This window comes from Mirounga leonina, unplaced genomic scaffold, assembly GCF_011800145.1.
Source record: "Mirounga leonina isolate KUSES-001 unplaced genomic scaffold, KU_Mleo_1.0 Mir_151, whole genome shotgun sequence".
Classification (NCBI taxonomy): domain Eukaryota; kingdom Metazoa; phylum Chordata; class Mammalia; order Carnivora; family Phocidae; genus Mirounga; species Mirounga leonina.
The window spans coordinates 136,668-146,245 of NW_023270377.1; the positions used below are offsets into that span (position 1 = coordinate 136,668).

Below are 9,578 nucleotides of genomic sequence, written 5' to 3' on the forward strand. Positions count from 1 at the left end.
GGGGACAGGGTGGGGACAGCAGGGGGACAGGGCGGGGACAGCAGGGGACAGGGCGGGGGCAGAGCAGGGACAGGGCAAGGACAGCAGGGGGACAGCAGGGGACAGCAGGGGACAGGGCGGGCAGTGTTCCTATGGCTGTGACTGATTCGGGAGTGAACACACCAGAAATGACACCATTTCCCTCAGAGTCAACGAGCCAGACAGGGTGGCAGAGCTGAGCAAAGCCCCAGTTCTGCTCCAGAACAAAGTGTGTTCTGCCCCGAGACGGGGGAGGCTCCCCTGCAGACCTCACCCTGGGAGCACCATCCCTCGGAGAGAAGCCAGGAGAGGTGGGAACGGCCTCCCTCATGCCGACAGACAGGGCACCGAGTGGTGCACCCTGACGGCCTGCCTACCGACGAAAGCCACGTTCACCGCCGTGGGCTTGGGCGGACACTGGATGGACACAGCCGTGATGACCCCCAGTGTGCCCTCTGACCCGATGAAGAGCTGCTTCAGGTCATAGCCCGTGTTGTCCTTCCGCAGAGAGGTCAGGCAGTTCAGGATGGTGCCGTCGGCCAGTACCTAGCCGAGGAGGAGAGAAGCAAGGCCCTACACATGGGCCCTCGTGGACGCCCCTCTCCTCCCGCTCCCACGCCCGGGGGGCCCTCAGAAAGCAGAGCCAGGCATGAGCCCCCACCCCACCCCGGTCGGAGGCCCCGGGGTGACCCCAGGCCTGAGGTGCCCAATCGGGCTGAAAGAAGGACTTTCATGCTCCCACCCCCAGGGAGCTCAGGGCCCAAAGCAGGGTGGCGGGAGGCAGGGCGGAGCAGGGGCGTGGCAGAGACCGCGCTGCACCGGCCGCGCCCTGTAGACCCCTCATTCACAAGGCTTCCCGACCTCACCCCGTATCGCCCCAACCCCCGAGACCCAGAGAGAGTGCCCAAGGGGGCACAGACCCCCCAGAGCCAAGCCGGGTCGGGGCCCCTGCGGAGACCTCACACGCTGAGCACACTCAGCACTGGGGAGAGGCTGGGGAGCCGGGCCATTCGGACACAGGCACAGGGCACACAGAGGAAAGCGGGCCAGCGCCCCAGCTCACCACTTCCAGGCCCAGGACAGTCCCATGCAGTGAGCCGTAGCGAAGAAACCTCAGGCCACCAGCGTTGGTCGCCACGTTCCCCCCGATGTGGCAGCTGCCCTTGGCCCCCAGGTCCAGGGGCATGACGAAGCCCCTCTCCTCCACGTAGCGGCTGAGCTCCTCCAGGACACAGCCCGCCTGGCACACCAGGGTCCCTGCCGAGCCAAAGCGCTGCCGCGGGTGCTCTCGGCCCAGGAGGGGCCAGGAGACTCATCGCGGGGCCCCTGAGGGGGTCAGCCCTGGGGCGGGGGTCCCCCTCCAAACCCGGACCAAGGAAAGGGAGCGTGTCCCCAGACCCGTCCCCCAGAAGTGACCCTTATCGTTTACCACGAGAAAGAAAAATTGCTAGGGCAAAAGTAGAGAAGAAAGTCCTCAGGCACACACTCTTGCGGAAAAGAGCGGAAGAGCGTCGCTATAAAGGCAGCAGCCCCTCGCCCAGGGCTGATCCCACCACCGGGGACGTGTGACTCTGGGGCGCTGCTGGCATGGAGCTCCCGTGCCCAGGTGCCCCCAGCACAGAGGATGCCCCACCCCAAATGCCCTGCTGGACAGACTGCTGGGGCCACTGAGCAGGAGGCGCCTGATGCTTCCCTGTACCCCACCCTTTGCACCCCATTTCCAAGGGCCTTCCTGGTCAGAAAATGTCAGAGTCGGAGGGGCTGCGGTAAAAGCCCACCCCCTTCACCTCAGCCCCACCGCACAAGCCACCTCAGTGACAGGCCAGAGAGCACCCCAGGGCAGACAGAGCCGGGCCTCTCCTCCCCATCCCGGGGCCCCCACCACCCGGCCGCAGTGCAGGCTTACCTGACACGCTGTGGAAGCTGATGACCTGGTTCATCTGGGCGGTGGACAAGATGATCTCATCAAAGACGGGCACACTGCCCCCCACCATGCCCGTGTTTCCCCCCTGCGGGTTCACAGCCAGGTTCCTCTCATGACAGTACCTGGGACAAGCACAGGACGGGTATCGGGGTCCTGTCTGTCCACCCACACCACCGTCCCTGCAGGACGCAATCCAGGCCAACCCTGGCTGCGAGCCCACCGAACCTTGAGTCCCCCTTCCTCCTGCCCGTGGCCTCCATGGGGACTTCCTCAGTCCCTGTGCTCGGCTGGTGAGTCTGAGGAGACCGGGGTCTACCCATGAGGCTGCACGGTCCCGGACAGGGTGGCACTCGTGGGGTGAACCTCCTGAGAGGCCACACCCCTCCCTGCACAAGCCCCAGACCAGCAGCACCCCCTGCTGTCCACCAAAAGCAACGCAGCCCCCCACGTGTCTGTTAGACCTCCGCCAGAAACTGGCCTGGAAGCGCAAGGAGCACCTAGACGTGGCGCAGAAACGGCCAGATGGGGAAGACAGAGAAGTGCTCCCATCACAGACACGATGTGACAGCAGTTAACCACTCCGGGCAGAGAAGGAGCAGCTGGAGGGAGCAAAACCCCTCAGGGGCCACCTCTGGAGGGAAGTGAGGGCTTGCTTTCGCAGGGTTTTCTTTATCGTTTTGTTTTCCAATTTCAACGTGAGTTTACTGGCATAGAACAATGAAAGAGTGCTGTTTGCAAAAAAAGGCCTGTCTCCCTCCCTGATGCGTGCCCTCCCCAGGCGCCCAACACGGCCCCGTGGGCCCCCCGGTGCCGGCTCCTCACCTGAGGATGTGAGCCACCTCCTGGGAGGTCCGGGGCCTCAGCAGCACCTTGCCACCACCTGCAACACCAAGGAGCACGTTACACTCACGGAGGGCAGCGCTCAGTCTACCCTCCGGAAAGGGAAGATCCTCCTTCCTCTGCAGGCCACCCGCACGACCGCGGTCAGCAACAAGCCCTTGAACCTCAAGGACAAGGGCGAGGTGTCAAAAACGGGCCCCGCCTCCCTGGGCGGGGAGGCCACGGCACCGATGTCCAGGCCCACGTCCACGGCCGGGGGCACCTGCCTGGCTGCTCGCTGGGAGTGACTGTGTTTCCCCCATAACCGCACATCCCTTGTGGGAAGACACCTGACATCGAGCCAGTGACCTGTCCGAATCCATCCCTCCACCTGTGTGTAGTACTGGACTTTCTGCCGCGGGGAGGGGCTTCCCATCCCCCTCCTATAAGTGTTTCATCAAAGCGGTGTGTGTGCACGGCTCTTGTTTTATGTACCAGGTGCCTGCTCTCAGCTGTTTCGATTTATGGGATGCCCAGAGGTGGCCAGCAGGAGACCCTGGACGCCAGCCCATCAGTGTTCCTGACCACCGCCTCCCAGAGACAGGCAGGCTCTCTCTTTGTTCCAAATGCAGAAGCAGGTGAGGAGGCTTCAGGAAGGCGGGAGGCACAGGACCCACCCCCCCTGCCCCGCGTCAGTGACTTCTCATGCGGCTTTGAGATCTGGCTGTAGTTCTTAGCTTACTTTTTTTTGTTATAAATTATAAATATATATATATTTATAATCCTTACTTTAAATATAACTTAATCATATGTTTACATATTTTAATTTTTAATAAGGGCTCTGTTTCACAACTGGCTTGCTGCAAAATTCTAACAATTTTTCAGTAACTGGCCCTCCCGGCACACCCCTGCCCGAGCCTCCAGGAGGCCTTAGGGCTCTACTGCCCACCTCAGGACACTGGCCAAAGGGAAGCAGCCGTGGATGTGCTGCTGGATGATGACTGTGTTTCCTCTGGGACGTGTGGGAGGAAGCGGGGAAGGAATCTTTGGGCAGACTGCCCCCAAGGTTCAAAACTCCAGCTATGGGGCGCCTGGGTGGCTCAGATGGTTAAGCGTCTGCTTTCGGCTCAGGTCATGATCCCAGGGTCCTGGGATCGAGTCCCGCATCGGGCTCCCTGCTCAGCAGGGAGCCTGCTTCTGCCTCTCTCTCTCTCTCTCTCTCTCATGAATAAAAAAAAAAAAAAAAACTCCAGCTATGCCCTAGTCTCCTCTCTCATGTGCACAGAGCCTCAGAGGTTAGGGACAGACTCAAAGGACAGAGGGGAAAACAGAAGCAGCAAAGGCAGAAGAAGCAGAGTCAGAGCTCTGGAGGGCGCCAGTCAGGGACGAGCTGAGGCGAAAGCTCGTGTCCTTCCACTCGACAAAGGCAGGCTCAGCAGACTGGTGGGGGACAGATGCCTTTCACTGGTCTCAGCGGCACCGTCCGCATGCTGCCCACCATCTGCTTCTTCAGCCCTCTTGGCTTCCCAGCAGCTATCCGAGGCCTTCGCTCACTCGGGGTACCACTGGGCTTGGGGCACGAGAGGACCCTCCTGGGGCATGGCCTGTCACCTGTCACAGCATGCACACCCTCAGCGCTCCCAGCGGGCAGTCTCCCTGCCTTCCTCCCAGTGACCAGAGCACCCAGCTACGTCAGGGCTGGCAAACCCCGCGTGCAGACCACGCCCAGCCCGGGCCACGTTTGTAAGTGGAGCCGTGTGGACACAGTTTGATGCCCACTTATTGGGTGTGGCTGCTTTCGGACAACGGACTGTGGCACAGACCGAGTGGCCGGCAAGCCTCAGATCTTGCCCATCTGAACCTCTGCAGGACGCTGCTGACCCTGACACATGAGACTGTCACCTCGAACTCGGGTCCTGCCTCTTCTCTCCCAGCTCCCTGGGAACCTGGGCTGAGGGTCTTGCTCCCCAGGCTCCGGGAACGACTCCCCGGCTTGCTCCTCCCACCTCTGGGCAGCAGTCCCTGGGCCCTCCCTGTCCTGCCTCCCGGGGGACAGGCAGCAGTCTCTCACACGCCTCCCCCCTCCCACAGACCGCAGCTCCCACGGCCTCCCCCAGCCTCACCTCAGCAGCACCCACCTGCTTCTGCACAGGCCCCCACTGTCTTTCTCCCTGAGACTGCGACCCCTCCCTGGGCCCGGGTCCCTCCACGCCCACCTCCTGGGCAACTTCACGGCGACCCCCCGTTTCTCACCAAGCTCCTCGCTCTTCCCTCTCTACCAGATCATTCCACTATTAACCTGCTGCAATGGCAGGCTCGTCCGAAACCAGCCCCGAAAAGGAAAAAAACATCTTCTCTTGACCCCGTCCCCACAGCCTCAGCTCTCTGTCCCCCCCGACAGCACAGTGCATCCACCAGACGGGGGTCCCGTCTGCCTCCCAAGCCCCCATGAACAGCTCCAGTGGCACAATGTCACTTCCATGCTACAGACGGCCTCCTGCCACAGTCCCCAGTGCAGCAGCTGCTCCCGACCCCTGCCGATCCCTGCCGACCACTGGCTCCCCCTTTGTTCACACATGCACCAGGTTCCCCGGAGCCCCCGCCACACCTGCTCGGTCCCCTTGGCTGGTGCCTGCTCACCCCCATGGACCACAGCAGTCACCAGCCTCCTCGGACCCTGCCCTGGGCTAGCTGACTTCACAGCCCAATGGGCCCCCTCACGTGTCCATCTGGACTTGTCCAGGCCCAGACCTCCGGCTTCCCCACAGAGCAGCACCTCCTGCCATTTTACTCAGCAAGTGGAAGGCCAGTTCTGCAACTGCTCAGGCCAAGGGGCCCTGTATCCTGACTCCTCTGACACCCTATTCGCCCATGAGCACGTCCTGGACTCTTCCTTCCATACACACAGAACCCGATACCATTTCAGCTGACTGCCTTCGAAGACTCGTGCTCTGCTCCCAGGTTCCACGACTGCAGAGTGAAAGCCTCTCCCCGACACGGCAGCCACCTCAGGTCATGGGCCCCTCTCTCCTCCTGGCCTCCCAGCAGCCCCCCATCAGCTACCAGGACTCACACAGCCCTGAGGTCTCAATGACCTGGCCCCCTCGCTCTCTGACCTCCTCCTCGTCCATCCACTCCAGCTGTACCTGGGCCTATGGCTCCACAAACACGCCAAGCGTGGCCTTGCTCAGAGACTTTGCACTGGCTATTCCTGTCCCAGGACACCCTTCCAGGTGGCTTCCCCAGACTCCAAGGAAACAGCCTGTGATGGGGGCCTCTCCTGGGCACTCATGCCCACCTGGCGTGCAGCTCATGCCACCGTCCCTCAGGTGAGCCTCCTGTCCAGCTTCATGTTTGGAACCCCAGCCCTGCACTATGTGCAGACACACAATGAGGTGCCCACCGAAGTTTATGGGGTCCACCCATGAGCAAGGGATCTAATTTTTGGACAGGATACTTACTAACAGTTTCCATTTCAAATAAAAACCATTTTTAAGAAAATTGTAAAATCCTAGTCAGCTTTTACTAGCTGTGTTTTCTATAGAACTTCGAGATTAAAATGTTAAATGATCGTAAGTTTAGACGTGCTTTCTTCCCAAAAGAAAGCCACATAAAAGGGTGATTTAGACAGAAAGTGAACAAATTACTTCAGCAGACACCCCCTGGGCAGGTGCTGTGCATCAAGTCCTGTGGAGTCAGACACGAATAAGCCCCAGTGCCGCCCTCCTGAGCTCAGGTGTCAGCAGGCGGGGGTGGGGGTGGGGGTGGGGGGTCGTCCACACAGGCACACAGACCTCCAGGAAGAGCCCCCAGCACACAGCCAACCCCTGTGCAGGGAGGGAGGGCAGACAGTCTGCATCCCAGTCACAGGGTGCACTTGTTCTGGAAGCCCCAGGAGGAAGACACTCTAAGCCTTGAGCACCCAGCACACTGGGTTCTTACCTGAGGTGGGAGCCCCATCCCCAGTTTGTGGGGCTTGGCACTCAGGCAGCAGTGCTGAGACAGGGCCGGGGCCCAGCTTGGTTGAGCCCAGGGTGGACAGCACCCTCTCCTGCCTCCAGGAGCACCGCACACAAGCCTGCAGGCCCTGTGCAGGTGGTGGGCTCGCAGCCTGGCAACATCTCCCACCCCCCCATGAGGCCCTGACTTAGCGGGCAGGGTGGGGCTGGAAGCCCTTCCAGTCTGGGCACTCAGGCCATAAAGAACAGCCCCAGGAGGGCGCCTGGGTGGCTCCATCAGTTAACATCTGCCTAGGATGGACAGGAAGCCTGCTTCTCCCTCTCCTCCCTGCTCGTGCTCTCTCCCACTATCTCTGTCTCTATCTCGCTCTCAAATAAATACAATCTTTAAAAAAAAGAAGAACAGTCCGAAGACTTCCAAGGTCTCCGGCCTGTCTTTCCCTGCGAGTACAGCGTGTCTCGGTTATCTGAGCCCACACCCTAACTCCATATGCTCAAGACTCCGCACCATTTCCAGACGCACTATACTTCAGGCCGCAGCTGGTTTGGACCCTCTCTCGGAGTTTTCCCTTGCAGTGGCTGAGTCGCCGCCACACAACACCCTCCTTGACTGCTCTTTCAAGGCCCACGTGCACCGGATCCAGCCTTGCCTGCGGTCCTGGCTGCCCAGCGTGTCCCGGCATTCCGTGTCTAATACATAACTTTGTTGTAAACTGGTTGTCTTCTAGCTCTCTTTAACGTTCTAGCAAGAACATCGTATTGGTTTTTGTAACTGTCTGAATAGGCAGCTTACGTTATCTCCGAAAATGTTCCAGGAGAGAACACAGAGTGTTAGAAGCTCTCTCTCACGGGAGAGCTCTGGAAGGCTGAGAATCCAGGAGCTGACGAACAGGCGTGTGCTGAGAGGAAGGAGGCATGGGCGGCCAAACCAGCACCCACGCATCTTGCCCAAGAGAGCTGCCATGGGCAGACTGGGCCTCCCAAAGTACGTCCACATCCTATCCCTCAGATCCTGTGCACGTGCCCTTATTTGGATAAAGGGTCTTTACATACGTAATCAAGTTAAGGATCCTGAGATGAGAAGGTCCTGGACTTAAGATGATGCCAGGTGCCCTTAAAGAGAAGCAGGGGGATATGTGAGACACAGACACACAGGGAGAGGCCACGAGGAGACGGAGACGGACATGGGAGTGAAGCGGTCACAGGCCCAGGGGCGCCTGGAGCCCCCAGGAGCTGGAAGAGGCAGGACGGAGCCTCCCTGAGCCTCTGGAGGGAGCATGGCCTGGCCTACGCCTTCCTGTCAGACCTCTGGCCTCCGGGCCTGGGGCAGGGGAAGCTTCTGCTGCACAGTGTGTGGTTCTCCGTCACAGCAGCACCAGGAATCAACGCGCATCCCTCAGAGCAGCCAGGGGGCTCTTTTGTCTTCTGATTTGCGGAGGTCTCGCACCCACCAATAAACCTCTATGAATGTTGTTCTCAGAAGACTTTAAAACCACAATACAGCTTTTCGTCAGCACAAGAAGGGGTATGTGCCAGTGACCCCAGGCTCCCCCACCCAAAGCTCATCACACACCCATCCCCCTGAAGCATGAGGACAGACCCTCACTCACCTCGGACCGTCCTCAGCCAGTCCACGTTGGAAGCTTCCAGCACCTCCGGGTCTGTGACGACCCTGCCGGGGATGATGCGTTCAAAGGCTGCCAGGTCTTCCTCAGACACCACGGAGAATGGCAGCCGTGTCACAGGGTAGCGCTCCTGGGTCAGCACCACCTCGGGGGCACAGGGGGATGTGGATGAGCCGCTTCTGCAGGCCAGGTGTCTGGTGCCCGTGGCCCCCCAAGGGCTGAGCAGGCTGGGGATCCTGGACGCCAATGCCCATGTCCTGGGCTGCACAGAGGCTCCCCGAGCGCACACCACCTGCCACCGGAAGAGCCGCACCAGCTGCCTGGGCACCAGATGGGGCACCATCGCTCCTGCCCTAAAAAGCAAGTGATAGGACCTGCAACTCCGGAATACTACCGAGAGGAAGCCCAGCGCGGCCCAAGTCCAGGTCGGGTCCAGGAAGAGAGGTGTCTTCCAGGGTGAGGCAGTGAGGTTTCGGCCTCCAGGAGAGGCGCGCTGGGGGGCATGGGGGACAGAGGCCCTGGGCGAGCTGCCCTTGAGCCTGACCCAGGGACGGGTTTCCCTCCTGGGAATTCACTGCGCGGCCCACGCTGGCTGGAGCCGGCTTGAGTCCGATTCTAACATTGGCAATAACATAGCTCCCTCTTAACCCCTCCTGCTTCAGCACAAAACCAGGGTCTAAGGCACTGAAAAGGACGGATGCCACTGAATTATGCAACTTAAAATGGTTCAAATGGTAAATTCTGTGTCTTATGTACACATTGTCACGGAGTTTAAAAAGTGCAGAAATTAAAAGCAAGGGTGGGGAAGGGAAGCTTCCCCGGCTGCCGGCCGCGCTGCGGGCGGGCCCCGCACCTGCACCAGCTGGCCCGCCCAGCCGCCCGGGCGAGGGACAGGGGCCAGGGCGGCGCCCCTCCGCGGGCTCCTCCGGCACTCGGCGCTCCGGCCACCCGAGCCGGAACCGGGGCAGTGCTGCCCTCGGGGCTCGCGCCCGCCCTGTGCCCCCGGGAAAGCGAGCGCGGCTCCCCGCCGGAGGAGAAGGCCGTCGGGGCAGCCCTCGGGGCCGAGGGCCGGGACCCGGGGCCACCCACGCCGGGGAAGGGACGCAGCCCCGCGGGCTCGCACTGGAGCACGGCCTTGGGTCGCGACGCCCCCGCCGCCCCGCGGCCCCGGCCCCGGGCGGCCGCGCGCGCGCACTCACGTCCGCGCGCCCGTCCCGCCGCCGCCGCCGCCGC

General features: G+C 61.2%; 1 protein-coding gene across 3 annotated transcripts in view; it reads right to left on the reverse strand.

The window, feature by feature from the left end:
- Nucleotides 1-9,578, reverse strand: part of D2HGDH (D-2-hydroxyglutarate dehydrogenase) — a 22,681-nt gene extending 13,103 nt beyond the window's left edge. Inside the window, exons 1-6 of one of the 3 annotated variants that reach the window (XM_035006669.1) lie at nt 9,545-9,578; nt 8,331-8,698; nt 2,765-2,822; nt 1,925-2,064; nt 1,082-1,275; nt 396-564 (exon numbers count right to left, since the gene is read on the reverse strand). In XM_035006669.1, coding sequence (XP_034862560.1) covers nt 396-564; nt 1,082-1,275; nt 1,925-2,064; nt 2,765-2,822; nt 8,331-8,688 — 919 coding nt within the window. In that variant the 5' untranslated portion in view covers nt 8,689-8,698; nt 9,545-9,578. Of the gene's footprint in view, nt 1-395; nt 565-1,081; nt 1,276-1,924; nt 2,065-2,764; nt 2,823-8,330; nt 8,699-8,739; nt 8,915-9,198; nt 9,280-9,544 lie in introns of those variants that run through there. The other 2 variants (XM_035006670.1, XM_035006671.1) reach the window with 2 other exon arrangements.